Here is a 15,693-nt window from a genome sequence, read left to right as displayed (position 1 = left end):
CACCCAAACCAATCTTGTCATTCCCCTTTCCCTTGTGATTACATCAAGTTTCTGCTTAAATACGTTGATGCTTCCAGCAGTAAGTTCCACATTCTTACCACTCTCTGTCTAAAGAAATTCCTTCTAAACTCCCTTTCAGATTTGACAACCTTATATTTATCGCACCACCTTTATTTTGGACTCACCGACAAGTTGAAACAGCCCATCAATATCCATCTAATCGAGTCCCTTAACAATCCTGAAAACCTATGCCAAGTCTCTTCTCAATCATCTCAATTCTAGAGAGGAAAGCTCCAACCCGTCCCATCTTTCTTGACAGCTGTATCTATCCACTTAATCCTGGTAACTCCTTGAGGAGGAAGGAAAATCCAACTTAAAGCAAACCAGCGACAGTATGCATCTTCAAAATGAGATCGAGGAGGGCACAATTAAGTGCTTTGAATCTTGGGAATTCAGATAAGAGAATCCTACTGTGCCCAGGTCAATGCCTTTCAACAGGATTTTACACCAACAAGGATTCAAAACTTCTGAATAAATTCCTAGGAGTCTGTAAGATCATCCCAGTTCCTGGGACTGTGAATTCTTTCCCTGCATCATTCAGTTATGCTGTTTTACAGAGAGGAGGTGGGGGGAGGGGGGGGGGGGGGGGGGTAGAGAATTATTTTGCTGCACAAACCAGACATGGGTGTGTAGAATTTACATTCATGCTGTAGATCACTATAGATGAAAGAGGCAAGCCTTTGAATTTAGGCTGTGGCTCTCTGTGCTCACAGATCTCTGCTAATCCACAAGCCCCTGACTTGAGGGCACCTCAGGGGCACTTTGTTGCTATTCTAACACAATGGAAAGAAAATAATGTGGCAGAGAGTTTGCTCTCGACATCACTTAATTACAATTATGTTTAGTACAATTCTACTTAATCAAAAAGGCGGCTAGAAAGTCACGAGGCTGATTAAAACAAGGGCAGCGGCAAACAAATAATCGTTGCACCGACAAAATACGGAGAACTGCACTTCACAGTAAATGCTGTGAAACACTTTTGAGACTTCCACCAGACAAGATTTATAATATTATTTTATTTTTGGGTGCGGGGAAAACAGGGTGTCTGATGCATATTAAGTGAAATTCCAATAATTAACGTTAATGGAGGAATTGTAACTTTAAGCATCACCGTTGCTGCCTGAAGCGGCAACGTTGTAATGTAAAGAGGCAGATAGCTATCCCCCAGATGTATTGACTTCAATGTCTCGGGCTTGCACCTTCCCTTTGCATCAGAACAGTGGTTCTGCACATTCTTCCCCACAATGTAACTTTTCTAACCACAGAGAATGAACGTGGGGCAGTTATCAATGGTGAATCTTACAAAAGCACTTTCTCCAGAAGGTTCTGGGGGCAGGAGGTCCCGACAAGCAAGTGCAAGATTTCTGCCAGTCGGACGCCAATAGTTGTGGAATGTGACGTCTTCTTAAGGCAAACCGTAGGAATTTCATAACTCACCACTAAAAATAAACAAGGGGCATTGCAAAAACCAACATCAGCCTTCAGATCGGAGTCAAAAGAGCCATGCTTCAAAACCCCGCATTTCACTGACTATTGCCGAGACTGAATTTTGTATAACCATTTGTCTGGGATTTCAGCTTCAGCCAAGCAATCTCTTTACTTCTCAACTCCCTTCACGCCCGATTCATGTGATAAGTTGCAGCATCTTTTCAAAGCACTCGGTGCACCTTTGACTCAGGACCTCACACATCTATCTGATGGCTTCTTATTCTTCTGAGGGCAATCAATGAACAGCCACATTTTGCCTCACAATGTGATTAATGGAGAGAAAGCAGTCAGCTCAAACATCACATTGAAGTGACCCCCTCGTCTGGTGTGAAGAAAGGTTTTAAAATCACTCTCCGATGTTCGATTTTGACAATTGTTTTAGTCGTGCGGTTTCGTCAGTTCCTGTCTCAGGAAATTCTAGGATCAACTCTTTTAAACACGGGCTTCTGTTTAGAATGTCAAATTTGGCAGATTACAGCTAAGACTTGGGGGCATGGAAAGATTCTGCACGTCTGACCCAACAAAGCTGTCTAAAGCAGTAACTTCCCTTTTTGTTCTTGCGCGGATTTGGTCAATGTAATTTAAAGCAACATTGGAGCATTTAAATCCAGACTTCATCACAAGTACTCACCCTCCCCTCCGATTGAATGCACTTCCTTCCATTAGCTATACCACAGATGAAGTTATGCACTACTAAAATAAAGAGGATTTACAAGGATGTGCTTTAAAGCCCAAGAGCTACTTTTATACCCAGAACAACAGAGGCTTTGTGGTTCATGCCCACATGTCTATTTAGTGTACAGATTTTCATTAGCAAAACATGTAAAATTAATATGACAGCAAGCCATTACTCAAGGCTCGACTGTAGCCAAGGCATTTACTGACCAGAGCGAGATTGAAAATTAGCCAGACAACATATGAGTCACTCCAAAGAAAAGTGTATCAAGTTAATAATTTACCAAGTTAAACACAGCAAACTATTAACTGTGTTTGCAAGTCATTCAAATATTTACTTATATCATTACGGACCCATCCATAGCTCTTATCTGCCATTTATTCAAACAGGATTTTACAGTCTTTGCCGATAATTTATCAGATAAAACAAGGCCAGCGTTTTGATCTCACTTTGCGGTGATAAAGCCTAATGCTATAAATGAAGAGTAATATTTTGAAGGTGCTCAGTTATCAACTAATTGTGATCTTTGAAGTGCTCGGAAGCATGTGGCCTCATTGCTGGAGCCAGGAACAGCAATCGCTTTGATGATTCCCAACTTTTATGAACAACAAATAGTTTACACGTCTACAGCCAGCGTCTTTCACCTCAGGGATCCGGAATAGAGTTCCACATAGTGGGAGCCGAATGGTTGAAAGCTTACCTACCACAGGTGGGGCAGAGGGCACATGAAGCAGCTTGGATGGAGGAAAGGAAACCTCAACAATAACAAGTTGCATTTATATACTGCCCTTCATGTAGGATAGCGTCTCAGAGCGCTAAACATTGCTGGAGCCTGACCCCTCTACCCTTTGAAGTTGCAGTGATTTCCACCCAACAAACACAATTCTTTTGTCTTATAACCCCCGCTCCTTTATATCCATGTTAATAGCTTCAAAGAAACACAGCACGGTTTTTAATACAGGGCAGATGCCCTTGGACCCTGTCCTTAACATAGTTCATGTAGGGTAAACCCACTAATTTATCTATCTGGTGGACGGGTAATTACAAACAAAAATTACTGTAACCATAAAGTTCAAATTAATATTTGCAACTGTTTAATGTCTTCTCTGCATCTATAAACAGGGTACTGGTTAGCATAAATCAATAAAGATGTTTTTAAAATTAAAACAAGGAATGTTTTAAAACTGCTAATTCCTTGGTGGTGGTGGTGGGGGGGGAATTCGGATCATTTGAATTAAATTTTTAACGCCTGTTGCAACAGTCTTCGTGACTGAGCCCTGTGTTGGTGCGATCAGCTGTGGTGCTGCAGCAAACAGGGTGTTTTGCAAGGAGAAACCAATTCAATGAACGCGAAAAAATAATGGTACTGAGAATATTACTTTATTGATCGTGCTGGGCTGATCAATAATGCGCGTGATGAATCACGACAAACTGCCTTAATAAAAAGAATTTCAATTAGCAATAAGTGTGTGTATTCATAATGCTTCCTGAAACCCTTGTGTATTTTTTCAGGCACTCGGACTTTGAAGTCCCGAGGTGAAAAAGCACTCTTAGCAAGTCAGAATGACTTCTAAAGCAAACTAAACAGTGTCAACAGCAGTTTACAAACATTGAACGACTCTCTGGAAGATAAAGTACAAAAGGCAGACAAATCTAAGCACAATCGCTTCACTGATTCATACACTTTCATACTTGACCCTCGTAACCAACGGAACTGTAAAAATTAACCGGAGCTTTGCACAGGCATCGAGGATAAGATTAACCTATATCAATCATTCAGAGGGCTATCAGTAATAGGTAAAATGACATAAGTCCATGTTTAAAAGCCTGCAGAACCTTCCACTACTGATGTCAGTAAACCCACTGAAGAAAATACATCAACTCTGCCATTATCTGTTCCTCTTTGGCCTCAACCTTCTCGCTCATGGTCCCATGATAACCCACTGCATTTAAGACTTGTCATTCCATTATAAATTTAATGCTCTCTTGAGATAATATTATTCCCTGGCTTTCTCTTGAACCACTAAACGGCCACTCTTTCTATAAAGTGAATAGCGCATGTCCATTTAGCAATAAATGAAACAGGAGGGATCTTGTCATGGTAAAGCAATGGTCAATTGAACTTTTGAACCACGTTAAAAATGGTCTCTCTCCTAATACAAATCTATTTCTTGTCCAATGCTCAATTTGCCATTTTATTGTACTGTCATTTTTTTCACAGCAAACCACGAGAAATAATTACATCATGGCACCTTATCTCCCAGTTGTTTGATTGTTGGCATTTGTAAATGATCTGTGACACAAACAAACACTGTTTCCTTTGTTTCAGGATTAATTCCAACTTGTTAATCATGATTGTTAAGTTTGAACATCAAAGTAGAATTATGGTTGCCCATAAAACAGACTAGAGTTATTTCATTGGGCTCGGCAAAGCTTCGGGAATACATTGCTTATTGTCAATTTAAATTATTTTTATTAAAGTCAGGTAAACTTTTGCATTTTCCCAAACTCCGCACTTCCACAATCAGGTTATGCTGATACACCAAGGCACCAGTCAAGACACCACCATTCTGAATGTGCGCAGTCAAGAAGTCTGTTCCGTCAAACTGCGTTGCGTTGCAGCATTGCGGTTTTTCAGACGTTTCCTGTTTTCAATCATTTTAATGGTGTGTGTGTGTGTGTGTGCATGCGTGCATACACACCCACACACACACACATACACAAAAACTTAAAACACAGGTTGAGGCTATTCAAAATAATCCAGGTCCACACACGTTTCCACACTGCAAGCACGGAGCACAATGCAGCCACGTTTTTTTAAAAAAAGGGTCCACAGGAAGGCCTCTTGTATACGTTGTAAAATGGCACACTTCCATACAGGTGTTCTGAAGTTTATTAGATTTTCACACCTTGTTAACTCACAGCAACTATTTAAACACAAACAGCTAGTAAAAGACTCCATTTCCTACCAATTTACCTCCCCCTTTCAGAGTACTTAGCTCGATTTGTGTTGTCTTTCAGGCCCACCCTGGCCTGTATAATTTTATTGCACCCTGGGAGACCCTCATTAAAATGGGCCTCGAGTGCATAGGTCAAAATGCCACCCCCCACCCCAAAAAGTTAGGTCACCCCGGCGAGGTCTCAACTCCTGTTATTTTGAAAATAAAACCAAACACTGGACGCACTGACGTTGTCAAGGGGGAAAAAACAAATCCTCTCATCAGCGGCCAATTACCATTGCGATCCAGGTGCCCTATTGTGTTAATTGTACATTTTCTAACTTTGCCCTTCAGTTGTGTTCTGAGAGTTGGTACTTTATGCTATTGTACAGTTTTATGAGCGCTGGAATCCACTGGTTATTGGCCCATATGTGCAGAGGGAAGAGGGAGCATCACTTTCAAACCCTATCTAGGGGTCATCAGACCAGGAATTCTGGTCGTTTTGTCTCCTTCTCCAGCCTTAGAAATGTAACGCTACGCCATTGCCATCCCATCTGCAAATGAGAGGAGCCTATCTCCCAGGATTACACTCAACCCAACGGTTAAACTGGGGCCTTAAAGCAAACCGACACAGAAGCAAAATCAAAACCGCTCTCACTCAGCAACACAAAAACCTGATTCAAGTTTGGCACCTGGACAAAAGTTGTATTTAGATTTCAACAGAGCCAGAGACACCAGCCTCAAACTCTGTTGGAAATTTAGAAAATCAAAAAGAAATCACTGCCTAAAACAAGCAATATTATGGCATGCCAGATCTAAAGTATTTGGAAAGTTTTTTCTAAAAACTTCAATTAAATTGTGAGGGCAATTTTGCCCCGCAGTGTCCTTCGTGGCCAGCAGGGGCTGCTGGGAGGTGTATTTTTTGGACCCAATCCGAGAACTTAAACCGCTTTTGATACTAACTTTTCCTGCGGCACAGCAGACTTCAGAATAACTCAATCGATTAAAAACTTAAAAACGCAGTCTAAACTATTTCAAAATAAAGGTGCATTCTTTCTTCTCTCTGCTTGTTCCTCATTGCATATTTGATTGAGTTTGGGATATTTTTGTTTAACAGCTCCGCCAAACATAACGCCACATCTCCTAGCTCTGTGAATTGTGTGTTGTCTGTCCACTGCAGGCCTATTAACAAATGATATCAGACATATGACCAAATCCCGATGTAGCAACTAGTCTGCAATTAAATTCACAAGTATAGCTGAGAAACTCTCTTATTACTGCTTCAAGTCTTGACGGACTATATCTGGTTATTGTGAGAGGAGCGCGCTGCAAAGGATACATTTGTAAAACTCCGCAGACTGTCAGTGCTTTGTTCAGTTGTGGCACTATCAACCATCAGTAAGGGCAGACCTTCAGCCGAGTTCACTGGGAGAGATTAAATACTGCGTTTGTAGAGGTCAAAAGGCAGTGACTGGGGCGAGTGCCTTAAGCAAACTGTGCTCATCTAACCTCCACTTGGAATTTGGTGAAAAAACAGAGGTAAAGATATTGGCCACACATTAAACTGATCTACATGTAGAAAGCAGGGATACAGCAATAAAACATCAACGCTGTTCACCAGCAATCCAAGGAAGCTGCTCAATTGTCGATTAATTTTACAAGCGTTACAAAATTAAAAACCACCAAAATATTCTTAATGCAGAAATAGCAAACACACATGTGCTCGGGATTTATATTGGATTTTTTCAATGCTGGTCGTTGACTATGAATGTTTAGAAACAGAATAATGGGAAAACCGTCCAGCATAAATTGTGAACTTTGTGGTGGAGGTGAAGACGAGAATGTAAATCTTTCTACAGTCAATCGTACGTTTCACATCTATATCCAAATAACAAAATGTGTGCTCGTGGCTCTGAAAGAAAGGTTTAATAAAGAGGCTTTCTGCAATATTACCGTTTATTTAATATCATTCTGCCCTGGTTACCCTCGGAAACCTGAGCATGGAGGTGAGTCCAACTGCAGATCAATCCCCAATTTTCCTATTCCTTCAATCAAGGCATTTCTTGTGTGTTACAAAGTTGTTCTTGGATTTAAATTTCAAGGTGTACTTGTAATCCAGCCAACGTCTGTGAGTTGGATCCAACAAAGGGAAGGGATCCAACAAATGGGTATGATTTGAGTCACACATCCTCCACCCCCACCCCCATATCCTTTCTGAATTACATGTAGCTTGGTCTGGTATATAATTTTTGTAAATAGTCCAATCTGGATGCTGGAGGAACTAAAATCACTTTAAAAAAGCACGGACATACAAGATACCACATATGAGGCAAATGAAATCAATGGTCTAGTTTTATGCTATCCTCATTCTCCGATAGTTTTTTTTTGCCTGGTTAAATGGTCAGCTGGCAGCCACCTGCTATGGCTGGAATGGCCACAGATGGTCAGTTGTCCAGTTAGTAGTTAAGAATGTGCTGTTGTTCCCACATCACACAGGACTTGAGGCCCATTGCAGGGATATGTGAATCTAAGCTCATCACCAAGCAACAGTCAAGGGCCACAGCCAAACAGTGACTGGGGTCAGACCTAATCATTCTGGAATGGCTTATACTTCTACAACATTCAGCACAAGGCTTTCAAATGTAATAACATTCGGACATGTTCGTTGAGGACAGACCAAACCCTGTCCATATTAACACACCTACAGAGTCAGTCACAAGTTCCAGGGCTAACTTGCAGGAAATCTGTACACTTCCAATTATTTAAGGCTTGTCGTTTAATTCCCCACTGAGAAGCACAAATTAAAAACTTTGCTCCAATAGGTTGTAAATAAATTACAGAGCGAGCTCATCGTGTTCCTTACAGGTTGTACATGAAAGAAAATAATTTCCTCACAACTTGCGTGGCTACTGAAGAGTCATTAAGAGTCTGGTCAAGTGAAAGTAGAAATACTCATTGACATCAGCTCATTTCATAAGATTCTGATTCTGTACTTTTCCCAAAAAACAATATATAAGGATTGTTTTAAAATTTGGGCTACTTCCAGGGGCCTATGAAAGGCTTAAGCCTACAAAAACAAGATTCACTAGACTTTACAGTAAATCCTAGGAAATACTTTTGAGATCTTCTCTCATCGTGAAAGAAGTCGTATCAAATTTTAAAGAATTCTTTATTATTATATTGAGTGGAAACAGTTGCTTAGTAAGCTGTTCTGAAGGTCTCAGACTCAAACCTTCTCTGGGCTGAACTGAATCAGTTTATTGGAGGCAGCGTGCGTAGAGTCAACAGAGGGAATCCATGCAACTGAACCCTAGCACGAGTCTACACAAGTGAGTGTGTGGTGTGGTGTGGGGAACCAATGACACAAACAGTGCTTGGAACGGACACAAAGCAATTCAAGTTGCGATGAGGTTTGATGTTGTATAGCTGGGGGTCTTCATATATCAGCTCTACCTCCAATTGTTCATTTACAACATATTAACACTCCTGTTTTACTAGAATACTGAACAACTGGAGCAACATTAGCTGCTGTCTGCATATGTATTGGAGTAAGTCCATGTACAGGGGTAAATCTGTCCTGTGGCTCTCTGGCAAAGGATAACAGAGCAATACCTGAAAGTAACTCCATTTGATATTATTGCGCTGAATGTTGTAGTTGTCATATTATACATTATATATAAAGCCCATGCTTTAAAAGGTTGTACCCTCAGAAACACAGGTGTGTTCCAATCCCTTAGAAGCTGCTCCTCTGGGGAATTCCTTGCCATTTCACTGAAGAGAAACTTGCCTCAGACCAGAAACACAAAATAATTCTTCGTCATTGTTCCGTTCAAGAATAACACTGGATACATTTTCCTGAGCAAATTCCCAGCAATGCTTCTCACACCCTTTGCTACTCTAACTTGATTGTGAAGCTGATCCAGAGGGAAAATGAGGCTTTTCCCTAACCCCTGTGGATTTCCAGCTCAAAAGAGCAACACAAACAGGGGAGTGTGGAAAGAACAGTCTGACAAAACCTCCATTTGAAGCTATCAAAATACACGACATGGCAGACACCCGAAATACAAACCGGAGAGAAAAATGCATCACACTTTTCAAACCAGAGAATTTGTGCCATTACAAGTTAATGGTCATAACACATACCTAGCCCACTGATGGTATAATGGGAATCTTGCATGCCCAGTGAAATTGGCCCAGTTTCCTGTTGGCTTTCTTCCCTATAGAAGAGCCTGTATCCCTGGATCTTCACGCTGTTCTCCTCCGCCTTCTTCCACCTCACTGTGATGGTTGTGCAGTTCGAAGGCTCCAACTGTAACTCTGGAGCCAGGGGGACTGTGAAATTAAATAATGAAACATTGGAAACATTATTTTAAAAAAACCTTGAGCATCTCTTAACAAGGTGGCAAATGGGCTCGAGAGCTACAGAAGGAACTTGAATAATTCCTCATCTTTTGGTTAAATTATAAAAGCATAGCTCTTACCTCTTGAACCCTGCATTGTTGAAATTTACCTCCCCCGTAGGAAAATAAGAAGTGCTAACTTTAGGAGCCTCATGTGAACTCGGGCAACTTCACCTCTTTTCTTAAATACGGATTCTTTTCCAGCCACAGAGAGTTAATCAAAAGTGCTGCCATCTTACGAAGGATCTTTTGTATTAAGTCTTTTCTTGCAAGGTGACATTCTTCACCTTCTGTAACACTCAAAATAGGTCAACAGTTGACCCTTTGTCTCTGCTTGAACTGAAGAAACCACATTGAATAGTTTCTAGGGTTTCTGTTAAATAAACAAAATGCACATCTTGTAAGTAGAAGTGACTTGCTTGCCTTCTTTTGCGACCGCCAGAGGCTAGGAGTGACAGGGGTAAAAGTGAACAGAAAACCCTAGTGAAAAATACTAGGAATAAGGAATGGGAACTTTACAGTTGGTAAATTTATTATCATCCTTGATCTCACCAGCCTTTGATCTTTGTGGGCATGGAAAAGAGCCACTTGCATGGATGGAGGCTGACTGGTTAAGGATAGGGTGACGGTTTGAGAGGGCAAAATAACTCAATGTGAATCCCGAAAACCTTTTGCCTTTAGAACTCCCATTAAAATAGCGTAAGATTGGTTAAAATAAGCCGCTTACTGCCAAGAATTGAAGTTGGCAACTTTCTGCTTTAGAACAAGCCTGAACCCTGCACTGAGTAATTCAAATTGGAGATTCAAGTTTCAGGCTAACTTTATACACACACGCTTCATTGCAATGATACACCCAATGCTTTAGGTTTGGAGTTTTAAACAGTCATCATTCACACCAAGGAAATCTAAGGTACACACAAGAGACCTTTTTAAAAAAGACACGTTAAGGAAAGGCAAATTCAGAATAGGACTGGAAAGGGAGGGCGGAGGTGGGGCGGGGGGGGGAGAAGGAGCGGGAGGTTGAAACACAAAGGGAAGATACCAAAAAAAACACAAGGAGAATCAGAGCCTCGAGATGAGCTTTTTAAGTCTGGCTTTTCTTCTTTTAAGGGAAGGAATGCTGTCCACCCTGCTGCTTACTCCCCTAATCTGATGAAAACAACAGGCCTGGATCCCCACAGGGATGTGTCCTGCCCCCTGCCTGACAGCCACAAGATTGATGGTTGAAGATAGCAGGCACCAGAGTGAAATACTGAAGGCTTCGACTGTTTATTTGGATGCAATGGCAAAGGTAAACACACCCATCACCCTGTTTGTGGCCAACCTGAATTATTCTTTGGACCTACACCAGTTACTAAAAAAAAATCAAAGCTAAACACTACGTGTATTCCCCCCCCACCCACCAAGAGAATCGGTTACTGCTAACACAAATAGGTTCCTCCTCACGACTGAGGGCTATCAGACCCACTGCAAGCGAGCCTTCCTCATGATCCATTGATTTGGGGCCCGTTCTGATGTTACTGGCACGGGGCCAAAGGCCACTCGGGTAACAACTGCAACATCTTAACACGAATATTGCAACAATCTCTTCTGAACAACAGGCTGATCGCCATATGCTCCTGCTCCGAGGTGGAGGTTTTCATTTTCCTCTCCTGTCATAATAAAGAGACATCTTGTATCTCAGTTACAGAAATGTACTGCACTGGATGCGTAAGTTGCGTAGAATTAAGGCGAATTGCTGAATGGGTGGAGTGCACTTACTACTTTAATTCAGCCAAGTATAAATACCACCCCCCACCCCCCCGCCGTTGACCTATTTTGGGGATAAAACCATCTGAAGCTGTGCTGATTAATTCAGAGATCTCTTGTGCCGTGTGCAGTAATCAGACTTATAGAATTTAACTTAAGACCCAAGTCCATAAATCATAATGTAAAATAATAATAAATAATTTCTGCTTCGAGTCTTCACGCCAGGAGGACATTTCAAAGCGCTTCGCGGGATTCACTGCAAAGTGCAGTGACTGTGTATTTTTCTACGTGATCGTGTTGCTACTTAATGACCCACGTAGCTCCTCATGTAAAGCTAATAAATACAGAAGCATGCAGTTACATTTGCACACACATTAATCACTATTCCTACGCATTTACAGACACATGTTAAGTTACATGTGCATCAAATTGTTTCCTTGCGATACATTTAGAGTTACATTACGGAAGATAGTAACAAAAAGGTTGTTCAAGGAACAAGGAAAATTTCTCCCCACGATCTGTAAAATAATTTAAAGTGAGTTTCTTTCAACTGAAGTTAAAATTTGAGAACAGTGAACTAGTGAGAGAAGCTAAATTGAACAAGTTTCATCGCGATTCTCAGAATACATGAAGATTTTGAGATTTAGCTCACGAGACTATTTCACTGTAACTTTCGTGGACAGAAACTGATAAGACTTGGCATTACTTCTTTCTGGCCAATATTAGTAGGCATGGGAATTTTCAAAAGAAAAAATTGGGAATTCTATTCTAATCAAAACCAAATAAATAAATCACCTTCGACACTGGTGGACTTTGGGGTTCTGTGAGATGTCCAGACCGAAGAATCTCCCCATCCCACACTCGTTGCTGCAGAGATCCGGACGAGGTAAATGCTGTCAGGATCGACACTTTCAAGTAGATGCTCGAGAGTGTTCCCAGGGAGCTCCAGGAAATGGACATCGCTCTCTGTGCTCTTACGGTAGTAAACGCGGTAGGCAACAATATGCCCTCTCCTGAACTTGGTCGGAATTGGGAGCCAAGAGATCAGGAGGTCGGTGGGACTGCGGCTGGTCAAGCTGATCTCCGGTACTCTCAGAGGGACTGTGTGAGGGGAAAGGCATTAGGCAACAGGAATATCTTCATCAAACAAAATTATCCTAAATTAATCCATACATTATAACAGCTGCATTTCAAGCGCTCTGGGACACTGCCCCACATGAAGGGCACTTAATAAATGCAGATTGTTGTTGTTGCTGCATGTTTTTTTTATAATAATGAGTATCAACATCAAGTATGATGACAGCCAGGTAGAACTATGATTCAAAGAAAGTCACGACCACAGAAATATCCAAATTCACTTTATATTGTTTTAAACTATTGTTGCATGACTTGATTTTTTTTGCTCCTCTTAAGGTTTAGAGGTTAAAGTCACTAGCCGATGTGAAAATAACAACAACAACATCTGCATGTGGTGCAGCACACTTTACGTTAGGAGGACGTCTTTAAAGCATTTTACGGTTTTCACAGTAAAGTGACTGGCATTTGTAGTTACTCATTGGTGGTAACTAAATGATATGCATCAGATTACATCAGCCTTTGCAGGGGGGATTATTAAATAGAAGATAATGGCTTGCACAAAGGCTGGCACAATTCATAAGCAGCATAAGTGCGAGCGAAGTAATGGTTCCTGTGGCACTCACTGGCTGTGCTTCACAAACAATACACCAGGAGAAACGGTATAGAGTAAGAGAGAAACAAATATTGATTCAAAGGTAAACTGGCACATCAGGGATCGAGCAAGTGGGTTAGGAAACTTTCAATTACAGTATTTTTTAAGAGATAAAAAAAACTGAACATGGAGCGAATAATTTGGAATTTTCGCAAAAACTAGTAGCTTTTTGCTTGCTTTTTGGTGGGGGGTGTGTTAGGGTGGAGGTGGTCATTGCTGCAGAAGCCGACATCTGAAATACGTTGACTGTCGAGAGTGGTTTATTTTTAAAAGGAAAAAAAAGGAAAAAAATTCAAACAAACGATGCTTACCATCTTCCAGAGTGTGTTGAGTGACAAGCTCCGACATGCGACTGGCTCCCATGGGCATGTATGCTACAATGTAAAATGTATAATTGCTGGCCGGCTCTAAGTCATCAATAATGTAACGAGTTGTGTCATTCCCAATGACCACTTGATATTCCTCATTATTTAAACCTGGGGAAAGAAAAACCTTGCGTCAATTTGTGAGCCTGGGATAATTAACTTGGGCAGCCTGTTAAAGCTACAGTGGGCGACCAGCGCCAGAAACGAAATGACGAGAGCAGTCAAAATAACCCTTGAAATGGCTTAAATGGTTTTGGAATTCAGACTTTAAAACTTTTGGGATTTTTTTTTCAAAAGTGCATTTTAAAGCGGAGAATCTTTTTCTCTCACCTGAACTTCGGTGGTAGAGGGAGAAATACCGAAGTCACAATTTTTGTGTCAAAAGTTGACCTTCCTAGACTAAACTTGGCCCATACTTTTCTCTGCCTTTCAAAAGATCTGAATTTTGAATAAAGCAACAAGCAAAGAAAAAAAATAATTCCCCAATTACTTTTTCCCACATTCATGAATGAGCTTGATAGCAGCTTAATTTGAACAACTCAAGGGCCCCATTACACGAGCAGTAATTGCTGGTTAATAATGAATTGAAAAAGTCCTGATTTCTGACCTAGTAAACAAAATCCTTGAAGGAAAATTAAAGAGTCTTGTTACCCTGCTGAATACTCCAGCAGAACTCACGCTGAGGCTTAATGAAATAACTATAATGGAATACAAAGCGACTGCTCGACTGCAATCTACGCTCTGCAGCCAACACTTTAAAGCCTACAGAAAATCAGTGCTGGTGCCTGAGCACACTTCAATTGCACCTTCATGCATTTCTATACTCTCCCGCTCTATGAACTCATAATAAACACCTTTCCCTTGAGAAGGTAAACCTTCTACCCAATTTTAATCATCTCAGCAGATCGCATTGTTTGTACAGAGAAGGCTGCTATTCCCATTTCATTAGACAGGCTATTCTCTCTTTGTGACCTCTGCCCACAACAGAATATTAACAACAGATGGCAAACTTCTCACATTCCAATTAGGCTTTGGGAACTGTGAAGCCTCAACAACAAAAAAAAGTGAAAGGATGATGCTTTGCAGATTAGCTTTACAACAAGCTTCCTAAGTTTTTCTTAATATATATAAAAAAAACTACCTAAAGAGAATAGTAACCTGCTGCCTTTAAAATTCCGGACAAATTTAACTTTGTATCTAATAATAAAAAATAATAAATTTTGCATTTGATATAGCGCCTTACCATGTCTTTGAGGTGTCACAAAGCGTTTCACGGGATGTACTGTAAACTGAATTGACTGTATATTTTGTGGGTAAAACCCAGCAGCCAATTGCTGCATCTGCCAGATTGACCATTCCTTTACTACCCGGCCCACAGCGAAAATGTGCTTATTTTTGACGTTGTCCACTGTCTGAGCTAGAACACAGGTTTGTGAGGTTGCTTTATTCAAAATTCAGATCTTTTGAGAGGAGCCAGAGTGGATTAATCAAACGCAACACTCACCTTCTGCCTTCATGTAATGCACTGAGTATGCAATGACTTTATCCGAGTTGTACATGGGCCGTTCCCAGGACAGAAGAATCCCCGAACTGGACACGGTCTCTGCCCGGATATTCCGAGGTGCGCTGGGCCTGTCCTCGGACATGATGACGATCAATCTGGCCACCGAAAGGACAGAGCCCTGTGGGTTCTCGGCCAAGCACTGGTAAATGGCATCATCTTCAGGAATGATTTGATTGATCACCAATTTGCTTAAAAATAATAATTTTTTAAAAAGTTGAAAAAAATTCACTTCATAACCCAGTTTTCAAGTCCAGAATTCATTCACTAAAAGCTTGATTCCCAGGGAAACTGTTATTTATTTCCACAAGGTAGTTTTTTGCCCCAAAGACCTTCAGATCTAAAGTCAATGGGGGTAAATTTTACAAAAGAATACATTTACAGAACAATCTGTACCTGCTGTATTGGACTTTGATCCGTCCATTGGAATGAATCTTTTCTCCGTTCTTCAACCAGCTGATTTTCGGTGTGGGAATACCTTCTGCCTGGCACATAAACCTGGCTGTCCCAGCCCGAGGTCTGGTCAGGCTCTCGGGCCACTCAACAAAAGCTGGAGGAGCTGAAACAAGAGGAAAAGTCTTGGGTAAGACTTGGGCACACGTCAGTTCAGCTTAATAATAATAGTAAAATAATCCTTGCATTTGATATAGCATCTTATCAGGTCTTCGAGAGGTCTCAAAGCGCTTCACAGAATAGTATAGTGAATTGACTGTATATTTTGTGGGC

At 41.0% G+C, this 15,693-nt stretch overlaps 1 protein-coding gene across 1 annotated transcript in view; it reads right to left on the bottom strand.

Moving 5' to 3' along the window:
• The window catches only part of LOC103189389 (protogenin), a 73,620-nt gene that overhangs the window by 16,502 nt on the left and 41,425 nt on the right, over positions 1–15,693 (bottom strand). Inside the window, exons 7-11 of the mRNA XM_042344089.1 lie at positions 15,364–15,526; positions 14,911–15,158; positions 13,353–13,517; positions 12,108–12,413; positions 9,307–9,495 (exon numbers count right to left, since the gene is read on the bottom strand). Of these exons, the coding sequence (XP_042200023.1) occupies positions 9,307–9,495; positions 12,108–12,413; positions 13,353–13,517; positions 14,911–15,158; positions 15,364–15,526 (1,071 nt within the window). The remainder of the gene's footprint in view (positions 1–9,306; positions 9,496–12,107; positions 12,414–13,352; positions 13,518–14,910; positions 15,159–15,363; positions 15,527–15,693) is intronic.

The sequence above is a fragment of the Callorhinchus milii genome, unplaced genomic scaffold, assembly GCF_018977255.1.
Source record: "Callorhinchus milii isolate IMCB2004 unplaced genomic scaffold, IMCB_Cmil_1.0 Scaffold26, whole genome shotgun sequence".
In the NCBI taxonomy this organism is placed as follows: Eukaryota; Metazoa; Chordata; class Chondrichthyes; order Chimaeriformes; family Callorhinchidae; genus Callorhinchus; species Callorhinchus milii.
This window is presented reverse-complemented; position numbering and strand designations above follow the sequence as displayed.